The sequence below is a fragment of the Tribolium madens genome, unplaced genomic scaffold (assembly GCF_015345945.1).
Source record: "Tribolium madens isolate multiple individuals breed KSU strain unplaced genomic scaffold, Tmad_KSU_1.1 Scaffold_19;HRSCAF=116;Tcas5.2_LG9, whole genome shotgun sequence".
NCBI classification, from domain to species: Eukaryota; Metazoa; Arthropoda; class Insecta; order Coleoptera; family Tenebrionidae; genus Tribolium; species Tribolium madens.
In genome coordinates this window covers 15,000,162-15,024,934 of record NW_025400983.1, presented here as the reverse complement: position 1 = coordinate 15,024,934, position 24,773 = coordinate 15,000,162, and the positions used below count along the sequence as shown (strand labels likewise).

At 30.9% G+C, this 24,773-nt stretch overlaps 1 protein-coding gene across 3 annotated transcripts in view; it reads left to right on the top strand.

Moving 5' to 3' along the window:
• Nucleotides 1-7,574, top strand: part of LOC123012303 — a 41,186-nt gene extending 33,612 nt beyond the window's left edge. Inside the window, exons 6-7 of one of the 3 annotated variants that reach the window (XM_044410149.1) lie at nt 7,336-7,413; nt 7,463-7,574. In XM_044410149.1, the coding sequence (XP_044266084.1) occupies nt 7,336-7,413; nt 7,463-7,467 (83 nt within the window). In that variant the 3' untranslated portion in view covers nt 7,468-7,574. Of the gene's footprint in view, nt 1-7,335 lie in introns of all 3 variants that reach the window. The other 2 variants (XR_006413212.1, XM_044410145.1) reach the window with 2 other exon arrangements.
• The last annotated feature ends 17,199 nt before the right edge of the window (nt 7,575-24,773 follow it).

Sequence of the window (24,773 nt, the reverse complement as noted above, 5' to 3'; positions counted from 1 at the left end):
TAGTACCTGCCTACATTTTTTAGCATTAATTTATCGTTAAAAACAGAATTCACAAACTTTTCATAAAGTTATTTGAATTCGACGAGGACAATACACACAATGTTAAAATTTATTGCGGCAAGGAAATCATTCCAGGAGTTCTAGTTGCGATTTCTGTGGTCATAAATTTGATGGCCGATTTACTGGACGCCAGAATACAATGAAGAGGAGCGTTCCATATAACCGCTTTCAACAAACAATAAACAAAACCTCAAGCCGTTTTACGAAAATTCTAATTAAATTTTAAAGTGTTTCAAGATCGTGGTGGGCTTTCGGAAGCACATACTTTGAATCGTTTAATTAGTTTGTTTTAAATAAAAGCGGGTTTTCAAAAAGAGAAAATGAAGTAGGTTTGTGGAAAATGGTGTCTAATTACTTTTTGAAAATCTAAACGCTGATCCATTGGAAGTCAAGAGCAAACTATACAAACTTGTACAGTTTCGCAATTTTAATTTACAGTAAGTCCTATCACAACACAACACAATTTTATGTTAAATAAATTAAAATTGAAATTAAATTAAAATACTACCTGCTGCGTATTTAACATTTGCTACAGTCACATAGGTTGCCACAATTATAGGAATAAAACTGCTAGGAAATTTCAGATTTTCATTAAATTAAAACCCTAAATGGAGTGCATGGGCGAACCATTAGCAAAATAAACTGAGTGGATTTCGAGCGCGTAAATTTGATTGTGTTGAAATCTGAATAAATTTTAGCTTAAAATCAAAGTTTAAGATGATAACAAGCGTGAAAACATATTAAAATTGCAAAGTAGACCATCCGGAGTCACACAGCTAAAACAACTAATTAAAAGAAAGGATATCTAAAAGCAGGTACAATTTAATTAAGTCGGTAGCTTCATATACATAATGTTATAGCTGAAACAGCAGTATGTAAAATAGATGTTCGTGCATCCTTGTAGTACATTCTAGGGTACAATTCCGTATTATTTAGTAGATAAGGGAATAATACCATCTCTATAATGAACATAGTTCTGTGATAACTATTTGCCGGATGTGCTAAACCCTGCACTAAAACTTTAAACTCATTCCAGCTTAGCTAACTAATAAGCTAAACGACATTATTGTTCTTAGACCGCCAACATATTCACCAGAAGCAACGAAACTTTACAACTTCCGTCTCTGTTTAAACACTTTTTAATTAAAACCGACATAAAGCCCTCGATTTTAACATGCTTAGACTGGAATTAGGCACAAACTCGGGGATTACTTTAAAAACAATCAGCTGAATGATGGAAAAGAAGTTTTTGCGTTTTCATTGACGTTTCTAAAGTATACAGCGGTTATGTTCGTCTAGGGAAAAGAAGAAGATTTCCGCTCTGACGTTGTTCGCGCAGACAGTGTTTTACACTCTCTTCCAGATAACTGCCTTGAAAGCTGAGACTCTGTTACGTATTTAATTTTCTGCAGAGGGATTTGCCCAGTTGGGAGTTACAGCAAACATTTATAAATTTATACCTCTCACCATTGCCGAGACCGTCTTTCAAGCACGAACGAAATAAATATTTGCCTCCGACAGGTCTAACTGATCCAAAAATACGTGATAACAAGAACGAACAATAAAACAAAAGAAAGAAATCAAAAGACTCGTTCTTTCGTTCAGTATTACTGATGTAATTAAAAACAAAACATAAATACTTTAAACTACAACAATAACTAAAAACAACAAAACAAGTTAAAATTGGACTTCTTGATTTGATTATAATTGTTTTGATATTTTGACTTTAGTTCTGCATAAATACAAAGTGTCCGTAAATGATTGAAGGATTAAGTTGGCTTTGAAATAATTTTAACCTCTGAATGTGCCGCTTTATGTGATACTGAATACTGATAACACAAAAAAATATTTGACATGTGGCAGTGATAAATTTCAGATTTACTACATTTTTCAATTGACTGCTTTTGTTGCAGTTCTAGATTGAGAACAAGAATTACACCGTGACAAGAAGCACCTCGGAACATTCTATTTTATTAAAATTCTAACAATTTTAGTGTCTACCTAGTTTATTATTAAAACTGATTATCACAAAAAGGTTAACACGAGAAATCATCAGGCTCAAATCATATTTGATTCGCCACTTTTCTTTTGATTCAAAAAAATGTTCTCTTCCACACTATTCAAATGCAATTACGAAGTGATGGTCAAATGGGCGATCAAAAAAACTGTGCGTTATCAGTTTGTTAACCTTATTCTTCTTACATCCTCTTCAAATACACCTGCAAATCATTTTTAAATGGTCTTTGGGCCCTAAACAACACTTTGTGATTGACCTCACACCAAATTTGATTAAAAAGTGTTCATTAAAAATCCTTTTGGAAAACCTTTTGGGTTCTCGCGCCGCTCACACGATCCACCCATTTCCAAAAACTAAAAAATTTTGCTTTCTTTTCACAACACGCTTTCACTTAACTATCCCTTTTCACCTGTGACCGTTTATTACAGTTTTGCCACCATTTTATTTTCTAAGAGACACAATTTTGAAATCTGTAACTGTCACATGTCAAATACATTTTGTGTTATCAATATTCAGTATCATATACCTAAAGCGGCACACCAGAGGTTGACATTATTTCAAATCCAACTTGATCCTTCAATCATTTATGGACACTTTGTATAATTGAAATGTATTGAAATGATTAAAATACTCGTTAAAATTATTATTTGTTGTTAGCGATAATTAGTTTCATGTAGAAAACAATCTTTATACATTAATAATTGTGCGCATAGCTGGTTTCATAAAATAGCAATTAAATAATATTTATTTTGACAATTTGATATATTTATTAGATAGTAGTTTTACGGTCTTGAGGTTGAAATTTAAATGAGATTCACGGTAGAAGAAAACTAATACGCTACATAAAACAAAAATTCACGTTGTTAAAGGAAATTATTCATTTTACACTATTTGTTTGTGAAGTGCTGCTTCGGCTGCAACAATGGTCATTATTATCATTACCTTGTGTTTCACCGTAAATCATAATCACGACAACCAATTTATTATTTTAATATTTTGCCATGCATGTTTATAAATTTGGAGAAAAATTAAGAAAAACGAATCAAACCTATTGGAAACCATTCGCTGAAAGAGATTAAACAGATGACCTTTGAATTTTGATAAAAACTAAAACAAAAGTAAATCAAATGATGACAGTGTCAAAACTATGAAGTGACTTTTCTCTTTCATTGTTATGGACACGATTTTTTTATCTGTTGCAACAATAAAATTATATCTGAACAAGGAAATAATTCCAGTGACCCTCAAACCGTGTACCAATATTTTAGAGTTAAATAACATTCTTGATAATAACAATTGTGTGAGTTTTTTTCTCGGTTACAGTATTTCTGTACTCTTCTATTACTAGGTCAAATTTCAACTCCAAGACTCTAAACACCCTGTATAAAGAGCGTTTTTTTAAAGTATGAATATGTAGCCCTATGTCTATAAAACTTAACTACTAGCCATCATTGCATTCCGAATGAAAACACTAAAATACTTCAATTATTTTATCACAAAATTAACCCGCAACAATGTTGTGACTGAAAACGATAGTCTTTGGAACTGAAATCTAGGACATCATTTATTGGATATCTTTCTTTAAAATTTGTAAAAAACTGGTGCAGATTTTAATGGTTTTATGATAATTGTGTATGAATTTTAATACAAATTTCTTTTATTATTACACATTTAGAAAACACACTTTAATAATTATCACTCAGTAAAATTCACACCAAATAATGTGTAAATTGTTTTAATGATACTGATGATCTTGTATATGCTTTTTTACAATTATTTCGTAAAGGAACAAAAATTTTGCCAATAAAAGCCACAAATAACATTGAACGGAGTTACAATTTAGGATACAGCTTCCTTGTTTCCTCTTTTAATAGCCTATAGCAAAAAAACTTTAAAAATTATTTTTTCAACAGAAATAAATAGAGTCAAATTGCAAAATTTAAACCCTCATAACTTCGAAATTTTTATAGATAATTTTTGTTTAACATTTTTTCCATGTTCTTGGTATCTTACCTTATATGGCATTATTCTCTGGGGCGCGAGTTCTGGCGCACCCTGTAGATATAAATAAAATCAACTAAATGCCCTTCTACTTTTTTTCGTTATTCTTTTTAATTGTGCAGCATGTTTTTTGACACTGGAAATTAGCATCATATAGTTTTCGCCCGACGCCTCTTCCAAATGTGTCCATTATTTAACCACTATGGAATAGTAAATATATCCTCTAACCAGTTTAGAACATGACATATTCCGCATAAGTAAAAAAGTTCCACGACAGTGGAATATCCCATTCTAAACGAGTTCCAGACAATACTTTTTTACGACTAAAATTTAAAAACAATTTGAACAAATTTATTCGAAAATTGATGACGGTCATGATGTGACCATTGTAACACCAGTGTGAGAATGCACAGAAACGAATATTCTGTATATAAAAATCATTCTCACATAGTGTCAAAGAATATGAGATTTCTGTAATAAAAAATCAACCAATCAATTTTGCCTACAAGAAGTGACCAATTTCCGCACTTATAATGCCCTTATTGTTTCACATAGCAACCATTCTAACACGATTTAAATCTTAAAACAAAATACCAAAAAATTCAACTAGGACAATTGTAGGAAAAATGTTCACGATTATAGGAACAACGTTGTTCATAACATTTGCAAGAAAGCGATTTAAAAACTAGGGCTTTCATTTCGGAATGCCTATCTTCCCGCCCTTGTTATGAAATTTGAAAATAACTATTTCGGTCTTATGTAGAAACTAATGCATTAAATTTTTTTGGTCATCTATCACTTTAACAAACTATGAAATAGTACATTAGAATTCGAGTTGCATAAGGCATCCATTCAAGAATAAAGCATAAAAATTCAAGAGTAAAAATAAAATAAGCGAAATGGACGGTAGATTTTTTTTTAAAGTATCATAATCTGCAATACTCTGAAGGCCAATTCTTAAATTAAAACACACACAAATCAAAAAAACAACATTTAATACAAATAACAAAATTTTACAAACACGATATTAAATACGAAGGTTTAATATTTCACATACTAAAAAAAATTACTTAAAATTAAATCTAGACGTGTAAATTTTTCACACTTAACCCTTGGCAACGCATGTTAAATGTCATACTTATTTGTTTGTATATGATTGTGTTGCTAATGATAACTAGAAAAGTGTTGGTAATAAGTAACATAAAACATTTTCTTATTAAATTCTACCTATTAAAATTGCTGTTTTCCATTAAGGATACAAAAAACATTATTTTTTGTTTCAAAAAAATATTGTACAAACCTCGATGCGCCTTCGTCGCTCCTTCGTCACTCAAACAATGCGCTCATGCACAAAAAGTGTCTTCTCGCACTTGGTTCGTAAGTAACTACTTTTCAACAGTAATACCTTATACTGTTTCTATGGTGCATTTAATTTAAGCTTACCTCTTATGTTGCTGTTAATTAATACACGTTCTTCCAAAAAATACGTCTAATATAATAAAATATCAGTATAAAATTTTGTCAATTTTTATTATTTTGACAAATCTCTTTTGAATTTAGTAATAGCTGTTAACATACCTAATGATGTAACCAATGTCATAACAGCCGCAGATGTTAGTTGAAATCCGAACGAGCTTGCGAGCGAGGACTTTTAAGACATCTATTAAAGATGTTATGACATTGATTGCATCTGCCGTATGTTCAAGATTTTATCGGTTTCTGTCGATTGAACCGATAGCTGAAAACAATTAAATCCAAAAATTTGTTTTAAAACAGATTGAGCTACTTGCATTTGCATGACATGTTCCCCTGTCATGGTTACATTTTACATAGCACCATCAATGTTTATTTTAACGGCGATAATGAAAATCAGTTGTAATGAATTTTCCCCGGAATTTTCATTGTTATATAAAACTATAAGGTATTGTTTACAGTTCTCTTTATGTTTAAATAAATAACGTTACATACAATTATTGGTTTTCACATCTGGAGGGCTCAGAAGCCAATCTGTCACAATTTTTCTCAAAATGATTTATGTGGTTCAGATGACACTGTATTATTAAATCTTTCATTTCAGGCATTACTTTAAAGTATAATCAATTTCTTTCAATAAAAATTTTGTTTTTCACCTTTGTAGGATTTTTTGTCGAAAAAAATTTTAATACACTTAATTAACTCATTTTTAACATGATTGGTCTTATACTGATTGACTTCTAAAGCCTCCATTCTTTTCAATTCCTTAGTAAATTCTGACAATTGACCTAATAATATAATATTACCTTACCGATTTTGGCTGGTAGCCAACTTTTATAAATGTAAACAGAAATGTAGACAGAAACCGATATTTTTTATTCAATATTAGTGTTGGAAAAAAAATTGAAGACAACACAAGTTTTATAGTTTAAAAATCTCGGTCTACTAAATTCTTGCTCCCTAACGGTCGCTCGAATAGTCATAATAGCTATAATCAGACATCTATCATTTTAATTCATTATCATTGCTTTATGCATTATGCTTTTAATACCGTCAATAATTAATGCATCATATTATATCAGCAACATTGTTTGCGTCTAAGTTACCCAGCTTTTATTAGCAGGAATTTCCATGATTTCTATAATTCATCATCTTTTAATGCATCCCATTAAGTTAAGTCGCTTTTTTCAAAGAACAAATCGATGATTTAAAAAAGGATTGCGACAAAATAAAACTTCAATGCAAGTTTATAGTGCAACAAATACACTCACACATTACAACCAAAAAAAATAATCCCTTTTTAGTTATCAATACAAGCTTATATCTATTATTTTTATCAAATAGTAATAGATTTGCTGGTCAACCTCGCTTCACATAAAATAAAATCATAAAATCAAATATGTGCATCATCGTAAAATCTTGTAGCAACTGCTTTGACATAATTTAAAACCATATAGATTGAAGCAGCTGGTACCTACAGCTTACATATGATGCATACGAAAATTATTTCTTTTATTGTGACATTGTGTTTTTTATATTTACAATTTAGTTATAAATGACTCACATTTTTTTTATTTAAATTTGTGTACACAAAACTATTTTAAAGTTTATCGTAGTGGCTTATAGCTGATGCTTGTGTTTCCCTCTGAACTTGCATTTTTTATTGTTTTTAAATGTGTTTTGTCAACAGCATTATAGACCTATAAAATATTCGTTGCTGAATGTGTTCTGGATTTTGTTTTTACATAGTTAATAACAAAGGATATAATGTGTATTTGTTACAGCAAGCGGAAGCACTTTTCACTCATCATCAGCAATTTTAGAGTCCATTCTACTAATTCTTCATGTACTCTTCGTACTACGTAAGTGCTAAAAAGCGCCCTTTTCTACAGTTAATATCCCACTTTCCAGATTAATTAAATTTATTGTCGGATGGCCAAAATGTGTTATGTAAAATATTTTCTATAAATGTGAAATTAAGAGAATGTTATATTCCTTGAATAAATTGTGTACATTTTTATTACTGTATTTTTTCATTCTTCCTCTACCAACCTTCAATCAATAACGAAATAATAATAATAAATAAAAATATTATAATTCAATTCATACTAACCAAATACTCCAATTACTCTATAATGGTAATTCCGATCATCGTTTACAAAAATAAAAAATAAGGTGAGTTTAGATATTTTACATAAAAAAATATTTAAAACAATCTTTATAATTAAATCACATTTGTTTTCACTGAATGAAAATACTTATTCGTACAAATGAAATGAATAATAACAAAGGCATTAACCGTGTAAAGAAATGTACAGAATTATTAAAAATAGTAGACTTTAAAATAATTGAAACATACTCGTAAATGTGATCGATGCCTTGAGCTATGAAATTTTGTCCGTATTGTAGCGTCATCTAAATGGCACGTTTTGCAGAATTCGATATGAATTGGAAAGGCATTAAATGTAAAATGGATGCGGAGCTACAAACACATATGCGAAAAGTTCTGTAGTGGTAGTATATTGTTTCCAATAAGGCCATATCACATGGGACTTACTGGGATCGACTATTATTTTTATTGCGGATACACCTCAAATATGTTAAAAATGCAAAGTTGCAAATGGTAATAAAAATAACAAAGACTTTGAAGTACATTTGCCAATTTGAAAAGCATCAAGTGGAAGTAATACAGATTAATGAAAGTCTTTGTTCATCGGCTGGTTTTTGCTTTTATCTTTTGTGAAGGAAGCTTCTTATTTAACGCAAAGAGAAATCAAATTGAATGGTTACTTTAATGTTCCATGTTTATTAAATTTACAAACTGGCTTTGTTGTTCTTAAAACTAATAAAACTTCTATTATAATATTTTCAATTTTTTAGTCACCATAAAAGTCTGACTTTATTTTAACTTTTTTTGTATATACCTAGGTACTTGACAAATTTGCATTGACCCAAACCGTTTGGAAAAATGTTTTTTTTTTATTTGTCTTTGTAAATGGTGCTGAACTGTGTTTTGGTTTTCGATTCAAACTTTTGCATACGGATACCAGTACTAGGCTTTGTTATACCGTCTGATCTATTTTTTTTTGTTATGGAGTGTGTTAACTAGCAATAATGAAATTATAAAATTTTCAAATCTATTGGTACCTTTTTAATGTGGCAATCTATATTTTTTATTTAAATGTTTCATTATACAGGGTGTTCCATCTAAAACTTTCGGGTCTAATATCTCTGATATTTGCCAACAGATTTTTTTAAAGTTTAAACTGTAGATAACTTATTAGAAGGCGAAAATTACATTAATATTAAAAAAATTACCTCAAGAAAAAAATATTTTAATACAAATGTTCTTAATTTAAAAGTAAGCGAAACTATTATTGGACTAATAAATAGACCTCTACACAAAAAAATAACTAAAGCACTCGTCTGAAACAGCAGAAAAACGTCGATTATGTTGTTAAAATTTTGATCTAATTTTTGAAAGAATTTTATCAAAGTTAACTCTAAACGAATAATAGTTTAACGTCTCCAATTACCACTTTTTCCAACCCTGAAAACCTGTAGTAAAGTAGGTTAGAACACCTTTAGAACTTTTAGAACCATTGATGCCAGTGGTGCTACCTTCGAGCATCTTTTGTTGTATTGAACTGGTTAGTCCAATAAATGTAGTTCCCAAATAACGTTATTAACTTCTTAAAGTTAGAAAGACAACAAAACTCAAATATTAATGTCATTGTTGCCCGACAGCTTGAGATGACCAAAATTCGGTAATATCGTTTTTTTTTATAGCCGCCCATATTTTTACAAATTCAGCTACTTTTAACCCAATTTTATTATTCTTCTTTCTTGTAAGCGGGATCTCTTTCAAGGACAGACTTTTGCTTATAACATTTGTTGTTGGCGATTCACAATTTGATATAGATTTTAAGTACTTTAGCACTTTTAGAAGGTATGTTAAAATCACATTTTAAGGGCTAGGGTTGTTTTAATAACACGATATTAATCTCTAGCAACTGAATACTTCAATTTCGTTTATTCTATTTTATTCAATAATGATCTGTATACGCCCCCAAAATACGCCCCATAAATTGGTTTTCATGGCACAGATCTGTGAAAAATCCGACAAGCAACGGTTGGTTTAATTTTTCAAACAATGGTATCAAAACTTGTCCTATTCTTTCACATACAAATCTTTTGATTTATGGGGAATCAATTTTTCCTGAGCAGTTTCAAATTCTTGTGAAATTTCTTTTGAATAAACGCTTTACGCTTCAGAAACGTTCATTTCGAAAAATGAATTGTTTTTTAAACAAACGCAGTAACCTTAACAATGTCAAAATGGCTAACATTCTACTTGACTTCCTTCTAAATATTTGTTTGAATCTTCTACAAATTATAAAATAGAATAAAACGTTGTATGTACCACAGACATAATTGTCGATTATGGCCCTCGAGAATTTAAAAGCCCTTGTTCCTCGGGCTTCAAACTTTCCTGCATGCCATAATCTCCTAATTATCCCCTTAATACATAAATAACTATTACGATTTCTTTATAGTTTTCGGTTTTTTTGTTGCTTAAAAAGAGACTTTTTAAAGCACCTCTAAGCCATTAATTCAATGTCATTCAACTTCTCTTCAAAATGAAGACTTTTAAAATTTTTCGAAATTCCTAATTATGCCCTTAATACATAAATAACTATAAAATCCGTTGGCAAATAATAGAGATATTAGATCCGAAAGTCTTATTAGGTGGGACATCCTGTATTTTTTTCAGTTTCTTTTAAGAACATTGTTACAAATAGTTTGAGGCACACTGTACTATACTCTAGTAATTTATCGATTTTATAATAGAGTGTGTAACGAAACAACATTTTATCAGTTGGTATAGATTCAACGCCTGCTGCTTCAACTACTCAGAAGGGTTAATTTGTGGTTTCCTGACTATGTCCAACCTCGAATGTGTTTACGGTCCGTATACGACAGTTTGCTAAGTTTTCAATTTAAGAGCACTTCTCTGCTACTTGTACAGTGTTAACTAAGCAAACAGACTGATGTGCACATATTATGTTTTCTCAGCAAGTTACGTTGCTAACTAGTCATAATAGAATTTCATGTTTTAGGAGGGAGACGTTAGGCTATTTTTAAAACAGGCACTTCGCAGAAATGTACAGGGTAGGTAACTGACAATTTTCTGCCAATCTTATTTTCAAAATTCGACTCATCAAACCAAATATTTTTGAAAACACTACAACATGAATCAAATAAATAGTTCCTTTTTACTTTCCTTATCCTATATGTGTGTGTGTGTGTGTTTCTTTTTTTTTTATTTGACCAAATATTATAAAATTTAAAATAGTTACTTGCGAGAACCTTTTAAACTGGTAATCAGGAAAACTGGATACATCTTCTCAATTTCCGGTTCCAATAGGTCATATTTTCTGTATGTTTCCGTTTTTTTTTTTTTTGGCCGCATAACATTAATTTTTGATTGCTCAAAACAATAGAGTAATACATTTTGAATAAAAAACGCATACTTTAATTAATACCTGTAAAATTCTTATATCTGTAGAGATAGGACACGATTCATTATTTAAATTAACATCATTTTATAGGTCATTTTTGCTTCATATTTATGAATAACCCTGTATATCTTGGATCCGAAAACGTATGTCTGTGAAATGTCAAATAAAATGACAAATCGAAAGGTAAAATAGCATGATCAAAAAGATGATGATTTTAATAACTAAATTTATGATTTACCTTATACCCCGGCGACTAATTCCAGTCCATTTTGCCGTTTGACTTTTGACTTGTTATTTTATTTGGCGTTTCCCGTGCAGTTAGTTCAAAATTAGACATACGTTTTCAAATTCAAAGATGACTCCATTACAAATTATCTTGATCTTTCGATATTAATAATAATAACTTTTTTTTATTCGTCCAAGCAAATTTAAAGTTATAAGACACGTCAATCAAGTAATAAATACAAGTTGTCCCACGAGTAATAATGAGCATGAAAAACTTTTTGAAGCAACCAACATTACATTTCAAAGATAACGTAGATATTAAAATATTTCGTTTTAATTAATTAAACATAGTAATCGTATTTTAATTTTTGACAAATTTCGGTCAGTCAAAATGACTTTACTCCAGTTTTAGGGAGCCTGTCTATTTGGATATCGCGCAGGATAAAAACGTGCACTCTGCGAAGCGTTTTTTTAAACATTCTGTATAAATGAGAATCTTGTGGGTCTTTTCGTCTACATTTTAGTAATTCTCACCAAATTCTCCAAGGTTTGACTTTTTATAAATTAAAGTTGAAGTGCTCTTTGGTCACTACGTTTAATTTATTAAAACCAAATATTTTAATATCCACGTTGTCTTTGAAATGTAATGTTGGTTGCTTCAAAAAAAAATTCAGGCTCATTATTACTCGTGGGACACCCAAGTATAGGTAAAAATATACATAAATAAACAAAATAATTTATACATTACAACATTAACATTACATTTTCATAGGTCCAGTAGATTTCGAAATCATAGCGAGCTTTCGGGATATCATTGGACATCACACGAGCAACAAGAGATGCATTTTCCAAACATTCTCCATAAGATAAAATCATGTCTGTCTTCTCCTCATTTGAATAAGTCCACATGGTGTTCTATGGTCCACATTTTGCTCAGTTTATAATAAATTTGTAGCGTTTGTCAAAAATGACAATGACGATGATTGATGAAAATAATAGACATCGTGGATTCAAATTATAATTTTTTAAAACTGTCGCAAAGCAACTTGCGAATAATGGTGGTTGCATCGAGAATTTGGTCAGGCTCGTTATTCCTCGTGAATCACCCTGTATTATGAATTTTCCAAGAATTCGTTTATAAACTTTTGTTTGTAAGTCGTAAACAAACGACATTTGCAGAACACGGTTTTGACCAGAATAATTTTCTTAAAAAAAGAATCTGAAATTAAGTGATCCGTTTTTTTTTGAACCTGTTAATTTCAGATCGAAATTCCATCTGCCCATATTCAATTTTTTTTTAATGTTGGTTCTACTGTAATTCAACCCAAATTTTTTATTAATGATGATTACATGGTTGTGAAAACTTATTCCATTGGAAGTAAATAGGTAGGTACGCAGCAGGAAGCGTATAACAATTCAAGGTAGAAATTAAGGACGATTGTTGGTGTCAGGTAGAGGTGGTGTCGGGAATTCAATTTCAGTAAGACGCGAGTTATCTAGAAAGTGCGTTTGTGAGAAATGGCATCACTACACTTGACGTTATTTACTGACAGTGGACAAATAGTTGTGCTTTAGAAGGAACTTGCTAGATATGTGAATGCATCAATCAGCCGAGCTGGAATGTTAGGGTTATAAATTTAATTCTGTGCTACATTTATAGACACACGGTATTAGTTGAACCTTCGTCTTATTTTCGACCATTCATCCTAACAATGGAATATTGTTCATTGTTGTTGATGACGGTAATCACAAAAGAATTAACACAACGTGGATAAGATTTTAAAATGCAAATTCTGCAAAATCGTCTTTCGCTTCTTACCTATTTTATTTAATTCAGTGTTTTTTTACTGTAATAGGATTTTAATGATTAAAGCAAATTGCCATGTTTTCTCACAAAAAATCTTTCTTAATGAAAAATATAAATCAAAGAGATTGAAGGAGACATCCACAAAACCAATTAATTTTAAAATAATTTTCTGAATATCAACTTTTCCTCTGCAAGATTAAACAAATAATAACTCCCCGAAGGGTTTTGAATTATCCTTCCAACCTTTAATCTGAATAATTCTCCGCTTACACTCGACCGGCATCATATGTAAAGGATCGCCGCTCCTTGATCCCTTACAGGCAGTATTGTTTTCTCGTAAAATGTGAAATATGGCACGCTTGAACCGGAAACTTCGTGTTCTCACAGGAAAAATATCCAGGGTAATAAATAGTGATGTATTTGAACGGACCTGATCGCTTTTCTGGGCCTTCCAGCCGCAACATGATAATCTAAACCCCACATCTCCTCCACCCGCATTTCTATCATTTGTCACAATTCGACGCAAAAAAATAATTTCAACGGAAACATCAATAAGTCTTGATGTTGACACTTCTAGCAAATTTATCCCTGGTAATTTTTATAAAAGGAGTTGAGAGTTTCGGTTTTAGATTAAACGTTAGTAAAAAAAATAGTACTGATAAAATTTTAAAAGAAATGTTTAATGTAGGTTTGGTAAACATACTTTAATTTTTAGTATTTCTTTAGATGGTGAAAGTTTTTTTAACAACATTTTTAGGACCAAAAATAAAAAAAAGCTGTTATTAATAATCTCAGCTAAATTTTGTTTATACAGGTGTTCCGTCTAAACCCCACATTAAAAGTATTGGCAGTTCGAATAATCATAATCGTTTGAAAATTGGTACATAGCCATAATGCATTAAGTCCTCCTAAATGAAAATATTTTCACTTTCGCTTATATCGGAAGTTATCAACTTTCATATTTTAAATGGAAAGCTATATTTTTACTGCGTTTTTGGATTAATCGGGTTATTTTAAGAGAGTTTTCATCAGCTTTCCCTATACCCAAATTTAACCGTTTTTTTTTAAATATTTGGATCTGCACCTTCCACTTTAAAAATCGGTAACTCTGCTATTTTTTTAAATTTTGAATCCTTTTTTTGGCGTTTGAAAGAGAAAGTTTAAATCCTTCTTCTGGTGTTTTCAAATTTTGAAAAAAAAAAATAACAAACCCTAAAGTTTTAAGGTTACTTTTGTAATAATTCAAATACCCATAACTCTAAATTTCCAAATGAAATACCCCAATTTTTATTTTACTAAATGGAAGAGAATTTAATTCTGCATCGATTTGTATTAACATTCCCTATACCAAAATTTAATAATTTTTAAGTTATGGTGTTAAGACTGTCAAAATCTATTACGTTTTCGTATAGTTTGCTATGGAAATCAAAAATGTCAAAATTGTTTCTCAATAAACGTCAACAGTGACTCATTATTTGACAAATAGTACCAAAATATGGATAGTCAAAACTACTCAAATTTAATTAATTTATTTTGTATTTATGGAGAGTGTAACATAATTATGATGTCGTTCATTAAACAAAAATAAATTTTTCTCACTTGTTAGCTTCAAATAATGATCGCATGGTAGAACCTATCAATAATAATTAAGTTTGCATAACTTTGATTCTTCATATTTTGGCACTATTTCTCAAATAGTAATTTACTGTTGACGTTTGTTTAGAGAAAATTTTGACATGTGTGGCTAGTAATAAATTTTCTGTAATCTTAAAAAAAAAGTCCATAACTTGAAAATTATTACATTTAGGTATAGGGAATGTTAATACAGATCAGTGCACAATTAAATTCTCTTCTATTTCGTCAAATAAAAATTGGGGTATTTCATTTGAAAAAATTGAGCTATGAGTATCTGAATTATTACAAAAGTAACCTTAAAATTTTGGGATATGTTTTTTTTTTCAAAATTTGAAAACACCAGAAAAAGGATCTAAACTTTCTCTTTCAAACGCCAAAAAAACGAATTCAAAATCTTAAAAAATGGCAGTTACCCATTTTTAAATTGGAAGGTGCAGATCCAAAAATTTTAGAAAAACTCCAAATATTTCAAAAACGGCTAAATTTAGGTATAGAAAAGGCTGATAAAAAATCTCTTAAAATAACCCGATTAATCCAAAAAACGCAGTAAAAAATATACCTTTTCATTAAAAATAAGAAAGTTGAGACCGACTTCCGGTATAATTGGAAGTGTCGCTATCTTGAAAATATTTTCATTTAGGAGGACTTAATGGTTTATGGCTATGTACCAATTTTCAAATAAATACGATTACTCCAACTCCCAATACTTCTGTTGTGGGGTTTAGACGGAACACTCTGTATAATTTGAAAACAGACTTGAAGTATATTAAAATTGGGATTTATCGTTGATTTCGACCAGATTGCCCACACAGGAAGTGCGTGATAAACTCCATGACCAAAGGTTGTAAGAAAAATTTTGTGCATTTAATATACATCAACGAGGCTTTTATCTCGAAGAAAAATTATATGTAATTTATTTTCTCAAACTATCGTAAAAATTATTTTCAGCAGATTATTGATAAATCTTGTCTTTTTCAGTTATGGAGTGATTCGATTATTAGATGCGCTGTCTTCAACATAGTTCGTACTTCGGGTAGTTGTCTGATGCATTATCGATGCACTTGTGAACACCTCAAGCAACTTGAGAAGTTTATAATTAATTGCAGAGTAGAATTAATGTTAGTGCAGGTTGGAACTCTATAAAAATTCTATAGAAAACAGGTCTTCAAAAGAAATTATTAAATAAATAATACAAATAGAACAAATCGTCTATGTATTGATTTTTAGTTATTGTTTTTGTTGGATTATACTTGCTGCCAATAAATGCATCCCTTAGCAATCAAAAAATAAGATTGAATAGTTTCCTTTGGGAGCAAGCTCCTTATTGCTGTAGTAACTTTAGAACAAATGTTTACATTTTTCTTTAGTTTGGATTGGATTTTTAATAAACCAAAAAATTAATTTTTGTATTAAAAATAATATTTGGACGTGAATCAATGTTTGATTTATGAAAAGTGTCCCCCGATGTCAGGTGGGACCCAAACGAGGCGTCAGTGAAACAGAAACAGATGTGCGAGGTACGAATAGGAATGAGCCAATTGGAATAATGGAGCCCGCTGGTGTCCATAAGTTGAATACGAAAGGGATTTATACAGACACGCGAATGGAAATTCTGCCACATCAAACCACTTGCGGCCCTAATGGTTTATGGCCTTTTATACACATCTGGGATGCAGGTGAAGCCAAACTTTCCTTTTACAACGAAACAACGTGTTCAAGAAAAGACGTATCAAACGTACTTTTTACACAAAATCGAAAGCCTTTCTAAGCCAATTTACATCATGTGCAGAGTTAAAGAGAGCCAACAACAAAGCTTTGAGAATCCGCAAAAATTTCAAACAATTACAACGTAATAACTGTGCTTTGAGCGCCAGATTGGGACTAATAAAATATGCAAACTCACATACAAAATAACTAAATACTCCGAAATAATTTATGCAAACCAATGAGGGGCAGTCTCACAAAAAAGTTTCTTGTTTATAATAAAAATTTGAAATAAAAGAAAAATAAGATTTATCAAAATTCATAAAAAGTGTTATACAGTACAAAAGGAAAAATATTTTTTTCTTTGATTTTACGCAAAACTGCAAAAGAAAAACATTTTTTGCTTCACGTGAAACGAGCAAATCTAATGATACTGATGATGTTGTATATATTTTTTATAATTATTTAGTAAAAGTACAAAAATTTTGGCAATAAAAGCCACAAATAAAAAAGTTATTCGGGGTCAAAAGTCACAATGTGATGTTTTTTAGATTTTTTTCGAAAACGGTAAGTTTTATCTAAAAAGTAGCCCAGGCAAAAATTATAAATCTTAATTAAAATTATCTACAAAAATGGTCTTTATACTTTTTTTCTAAGAATCACCATTCCTGAGATATCGCGATTCTAAAAGTTGAAGGAGTAACATTCTACATCATATGCACATACAGCGCCCCAAAGACAAATGCCATAGAAAACATAGAAATTTTTTTTTTTTTTAAATTATCTATAAAAATTTCAAAGTTATGAGAGTTTAAATTTTGCACTTTGACTCTATTTATTTCTGTTGGAAAAATAATTTTCCAAGTTTTTTTGCTACGGGCTATTAGAAGCGAAAACAAGGAAGCTGTATCCTATACTGTTACTCTGTTTAATGTTATTTGTGGCTTTTATTGACAAAATTTTTGTACTTTTACTAAATTATTATAAAAAAACATATACAAGGTCATCAGTATTATTAAATAGACATAAAAAAATTTCAAATGTCAAAAAATAAATGTCAAATTTTTTTGACTGATAGAATTTTTTAAACATTTTTTCAGCACTCTGGGGACTACCCAATTACTCCATTTCAAGGAAGTGCCCGATTTATTGAACATCCTGTATGTATTACCAAATAAATTCTTTTTAATTCCAATGGAATCGAGATATTTATAAGTTTTATGAAGTAGAAGAAAAATTTCAAGTAAGATAAGATACCAGGAACATGGAAAAAATGTTTAAAAAAGTGTAGCCGTCAAAAAAATTTGACATTTATTTTTTGACATTTTACATTTTTATGTCTATTTAATGATATTGATGATTTTGTATATGTTTTTTTACAATTATTTAGTAAAGGTACAAAAATTTTGTCAATAAAAGCCACAAATAACATTAAAAAGAGTTACAGTTTAGGATACAGCTTCCTTGTTTCCGCTTGTAATAGCCTGTAGCAAAAAAACTTGAAAAATTATTTTTCCTACAGAAATAAAGTCAAAATTGCAAAATTTAAACTCTCATAACTTCGAGATTTTTATAGATAACGTTTTTTTAACTTTTTTTCTATGTTCCTGGTATCTTAGCCTATATGACATTTGTCTTTGGAGCGGGAGTTCTGGCGCACTCTGTATGTGCATGTCATATAGAACGTGACTCCTTCAACTTTTAAAATCGCGATATCTCAGGAATGGTGATTCTTAGAAAAAAAGTATAAAGACCATTTTTGTAGATAATTTTAAAATCTATAATTTTTGTCTAGGCTAAAACTTACCGTTTTCGAAAAAAATCTAAAAAACGTCACATTTTGACCTTTGACCTCGAATAACTTTTTAAGCACACATGGGATCGATGGGGACTTTTGACACTTTATTCCTAATGGTGTACCCAAGATCTCCACCAAAATTTAGCTCTTGGGCGATTTCTGATGAGAGAAGTTCCAAATCGTCGAAAACTTAAGAGGATGTTTGTGGCTTTTAAAAAACCCAATTTCGAAAATTGACAGTTTCCAAATAGGTGTTGATAGGTGTTGAAGAAAATGCAAGAACATCAACTCGAGAAATTCCAAGTAACTTACACATGCATGGACGCATGTGTTCTAATTTGGGTTCTCTAAAAATCCCAAATATCCTCAAATTTTCTTCAAGTCGCTTAAATTTTCGCTGAATTGAAAGTTCTCTCATCGGAAACCGAACAGTGTAAAGGCATAATGGTCAATTAACATATTATCAGCCATGATTAATACCAAAAAGAGTATATAAAATATATAAAAAGAGTAAGAGCAAATGCAAAGTAATAATATTTATCAACATTACTTGTTTTCCATTGCTTACTTCGGCTACTTTAATAAATATATTATTTGGCAAATATCTCACGTTGGTTTTAGCCATATGGTACTAAAACCCTTTAAAAAATAATTAAACAAATAATCCAAAAGTGGTGAAATATTCAAGGTATTCCATTTAAAAAAATAAAGTTGATGTCACTTCCGGTGAAACAGAAAAAAGCATTAATTTGGCACATATCTCATACGATAGATGACAAAAAATGTTCAACTTTGTTCTAAAAAGTATTGTCAAAACTTTAAAAAAGGGTTTACGCGTTTACTATTTTCACCATAAGATGGCGTTGATCGGAATTCTGCCAAAAAAATACTTGTTTATTTCTGAATACTAAATAGATAAATGAATGCGGTATCTTTTCTCGGTACTATCGACGTCACTAATTTTTTTATACTATGACTCAAACCAGTATCTGGAGCAAGTATTTCAAACACAATTTTCAGAAATCCTATCAAAAACCGTCCATCCCTTACACAAGCGTTTAAAGGGACATTGTTTTGGTAAGCACCCGCTTCTGTTTGTTCTTATCAGCTTGCCTCTAATCAACATCATTTAATACTGTGAATACATGGGGCAACTGATAAGGTGCTATTTAATTAAGCAGCATAACCGACGATAAAACCGAAACGAGGGTGAGAATTTGCGCCAAGCGCACACTTTTGATTGACCGAAAAATTTTCAAAGCCTCGTTTCAGATTAAATAATGATTGTACACAGTGAGATTGTGTCATGCACTTCTGAGTGCTACTGTAACATTAGGACACAGAACTTGGACAGTTAATGAAGCCCTTTTCTAATTGCGAAGCTACCATCATCATCCTTGAAATGGTGATAAGTACTTAATTATCTTCCTTTACAAATTTAACCAGTTATGCTTGCTTTATATTTGAACACGCGAAACTTGTAAGTACAAAGTTGCTGAAAGGAAACATCAATAATAAATAATAATAATGTTTTCGAGGTAATCAATGAACAATCGTAATATTGACACCATTTGCCCTTTCGAATAGATCTAAACCAGGTCTCACTTATTAAAAAAACCGTGACATATCGAGTCCCCTGGGGTTGCCCCATAACGCACATCCGCAAATTCAAAGTGTCACAACCCTATTGATTTCCGTCAAGATTTATTGCCCATGCTTGTAGATGCGCCATGCTAACGCTTAATTGATTGATGACCTGCATCGCAAACCATAAACAAATTATAATTAATTTCTTTCCGATCCGACGACGAACAATTAATGACCTAAGATTTATTTGATTAATTTGATTTGGGGTCTGCGTTCGATGTGTGCTCTACACTACTAAATTTCTCTGAAACTAGTTTTTTGGTAATCCGATTGAGTTAAATTATTTACTAATAAACATTAATTTAGGTAAAATAATTGGTTTCAAGTAGTAGTCATGTTAGGTAACAAAGTAACAGAAAAAAATCCTCAAATCCATCAATCTGTTGTGATAATTTTTTATATACAAATCAGTTGGAAATTATAGAACTAATGGATACCACCACAAAAATTATAAAAACTAAGAATTCAAAAGAAACTCTTGTGGTTCGTTTCGTAAAAAAGACAGAAAATGACAAGTGAATATGCTACAGCGTAACTTCTCCTTGGATCTCCTTGGTGTTGAAAAAATTGAAAATTGTTTTCTCTCCCAAAACACCACATGTTTTTAAATCTCAAAAAACGTGTTTCGACCACAAGATGGTCATCCTCAGATGAAAACAAGACTAAATATTGAACAATAATTTCATACCTTGTACAGATACTAATTGTTCGCCGTGTAATTCCATTTCTTTCAAGTCAGTCGTTGACGAATATTTTCGACTCACCATCCATTCTCCTTTCATGAGCCGTTTTAAGAACTTATAAGATGAGCTCGAATATTTTTTAAGAATATGGACGACGTTTTTGTTATTTTCGACATCAATAAATGCAAAATCAATGATTTTATACAAATTTAAAAAAGAGTGTTTAATAGTAGCATATTATTTAGCACATAATGGAGGCTTACTTCAAGAGGATGAAGTTTATACACAAGCCAAATGCGAGTGTATAAATTATCCTAGTGAATTATAGCCATTATGTGCGAGTCAAATACGACGTTTTATTACATTTTTTTAATAAAATACTTTCTACTTACATTTATATTTAAATACTTACTCGTATTACTAAAAACATTGATACTTTATAAGAAACAATCGAAGACGACATTTCGGCGACTTGCACCGTCGCGTCTCGTCTTGAAGTATTCATCCCTCTGAGTATTCGCAGCAACTTGCACTTTTACAAAAAAAAATCAACACCACAAACTCTATTTGCGTCACCCTTTTGCTTTTTCAAATCACATGTGATGTTCACCACCATTTTACCATTGTTTACTTCAATTTTCTTGAAGATTTACGCAAAATGTCAACTACTGTCAGATTGAAGATTGGAAATCCAACGCATTTTTGGACAAGTTTTTTTGAATGTAAATTTAGGCATTTAAGCACTTTTGAGCCATAACGCACAAGTGGAACGTCTTATGCATGAGGCATCAGTCGTGTGCGTTAGACACTTTCCAGCAAGTTATGTACACTATTTTTTCTACAACCCCCGTAATACCACGACAAAAAAAAACACCACTATTTTCAATGAAACGATTTAATGTTTCTGTTAAACATCTAACGTCGGCAGTAATAAATTAGGAGTCTATTAGTATTAAGTACTTACTTAATTAAGGTGATCTAAGTTTAAATACTCGATGATTTGAATTTGCAGAACTTTGAACAAAGAAGTATTTAAATGTCAAAAAAACAAATGCATATGCCAACAAACAGCCAATTACGCTCAAGTCGCCAGACGCGCCTAGAGATCTACGCCAACCCCACAACCTCTTTTACCGTATTTTCATTTCGGCACCGTGTCGTTAAGAGAATTCGATATCGTCAACTTTCGTAGGTAATTCGCTGTATGGAAACAGTTACTATCGTATACGGTCGTAGAAAAAATGGTTTTATAGTGGGTTGCCATTTAAACAAATAAAAATTTTTGTAGAACTTAAAACAAAATAGAATTTCGAAAAATTTTATCTTGATAAAACATCACATTTTTGTAGTGGGTACTTTGCCATTTATGAATTAGTTCATTCAAAAAATAAATACTTTACCACACTTTCCTCGTGGGTATTGGTATGTTATCTATTGATCTCCATCGCAAAATCGCAACTGGCGAAAACTGCATGTTCATTCATAATTATCACAAAAACTACTTTCTGTGAATGATTTCGATTTTTATCTAAATTTTTGTAAAAAGTGAAATAACCACTCCATTTTTTTTTGGACGGATGTGTTACTCAAGCACTAACCAGGTAAGTATAATTGGTTTAGATAGTTTATTGTCAACCGAATATGCTTTTGCGGCCAAACCAGTGGGCGCGTACCAGACTTCAATTTTTTTACCTTTATGATGGAAACACAAAAAAAGTTAAAATAAACATTTTTTTGCAAAAAGGAAGTATACTCCATCATTTTTCTACACATAAGGACGGCCTACACCAAGTGTCATTAAAATCGGAAATAAAAATGAAATTCGTGTTTCAAAGGGTTAAGCAAAAAACGTTTGGTTCCATACTTTTTATTCACCTCATATATTCCTTAGCTATTAATTACCAATTCAATGGCTTTAGCTTCTACTCGTATTGTCAATCAAGTAGTAACTGACGACTATTTTTTCATTATATGCCATTTCCCCCCTTTTATTTGATTTGTATAAATTACGCCAGCCCAACATTACAGTTTCATCTCATACTATACAGCTTCATTTAAGTTCCGTTTCCTCTCAGTGTTGATTCAAACTAGCCTAAAGGGCACATCCCGTTATTGACGCGGTAGGCGTTTGCAAAGACACACTTGTCACATCAAAGCGTTTTAATTACGTATGCATTACTTAACGTGTCTACTGTAGCATTTTTAGGAGTCAAATCACCCTCATGCCAACCTCCAAAATTCAAACCCACACAAATCTGTGGTTTTTTGATTCATTGTTTTTAATCAAACTTTTTTTTTGAAAGACTTGCACTCACACGTTAAAGAACTCGGAACAAACAACTCTCTGTCGTATAATACAGTTTTCTTTTTAAACTCCAGCCATAAAAACAAGCTCTTTTTTCTCTTCGGTAGTCAGTCCTCTTTTCATATTTCTTGGAGAAAATCCTGATCGTAAAAATGTTTCTTTTCCATTTATATAAGTGATATTCCCAATACAGGCATTATTTTTCATTCATGGTCTTTTGCTTATGTTTTTATCCTAGCCTTTTTGGGGGCTTTTATCGATTGATTGGTGGTAAGAGTGGGTCATTGTGTCAGAGACAAAGTGTGCGCTGAACGTCGACAGCTGAAAGTTACGCACGGCCTACTATTCATTCATCCGGATTTAATGTTCGCTTCCGATATTTTACAAGCTAGCCTTGAACACTCTCATCATTTTCAAATGTCCTAAAAGCCAACGTCAGATAGGGAAAGTTATATTACGGAAGTAAATGTTATGCTAATGGAATTACGAAATTGGGAAAGTTGAAGTTGAAGGCATGATTTTAGTAAAACTTAAAATAACACGAGGGAATGACATGATTTTGCCGAATTTGGCAAAGAGGATTAAATTTTTTAATGATTAATTGGTTTCCTGTGTTTTGAAGTCTAGATAAAAATTGTTCTTAGGTAACATACTGTAATGGCCACAGTGCGAAGATAATTGCACTAAGAACATTTTTAAGGCTTAGTTAAAGTCTAATATAAATTACCGACTGACTTTTTATTTTTCAAAAATCATTAAAATTAAAATATTGATCGATCAATAAATTCCAATTTACAAATGGTCCTGTTCTTTCGCTCCATACATTTTGATCGTTTTTTCGACAAGATGAACGAGACGTTGGTTATTACGTTCATAAAAGATTGGAAATTGACCAGCCAGCATAGCTTTTAAGGTAGAACAATGATTAGAAAAGATGCGCTATATTAAGATGTTTGAAATTGGTGTTTCTAATATTAAATATAAACAACATTTTTTCTACAAAATAAAACGACAGTAAAAAATTTGAATTTAAAATTTCAATTATTAATTAATTAATCTGCCATCCAGAACGAAATAGTTTACTAATTGTAAAAATAGTACATTGAAACCGAACTGAGAAATATTTCATAACTATGCTGTAATCTTACCGAAAAACCACTGAGGTTCGTATGCTATTTTTTTCAAAATCACGTTTGGGTTAAATAGCAAAATATATTTTTTAACAAAGTTGATGCATCGACGTAATTGCTGTGCACACAACTTGTATTCTTGACATTTTATTATACTGAATTAGTTATTAGAATTATTTACAACTTATTTCTTATATTTTACATTTAAAGGTTAAATAATAATCTATATATATATAAAGAGGCTTGTCCTGACTGACCTATCAACCCACAGCCTAAACCGCTGGAGACAGAAATTTCAAATTTTCACAGTAGATACCTTTTATAAAGTAGGCATCCAATAAGAAAGTATTTTTGGAAAATCAATCCCTAAAGGGGTTAAATGGGGTGGTGAATTCGAAGTTTTAAAGCTATAGCCATGAAAATTGGTATTTAGGCTTTCGGTTAAAAATAAAAAATACGTATTTTACCATTTTTGGAAATTTCACCCCCAAGAGGGTTGAACAAGGGTAAAAGGTCGTAAAATATTTGTATTTTTTTTTAAAGTTAAATTCATGAAAATTGGTATTTGGGCTCTCAGTTAAAAACAAAAAAACACGTGTTTTAGGATATCGGAAAATTTCATCCCCAAAGGGGTCAAACAAGGGATGAAAATTTGTATAAATATTTATAAATTCATCATTTTTGAAATTATATTTATGAAAATTGGGATTTGGGATTTGGGCTTTCGGTTAAAAATGAAGAAACACGTGTTTTAGGATTTTTGAAA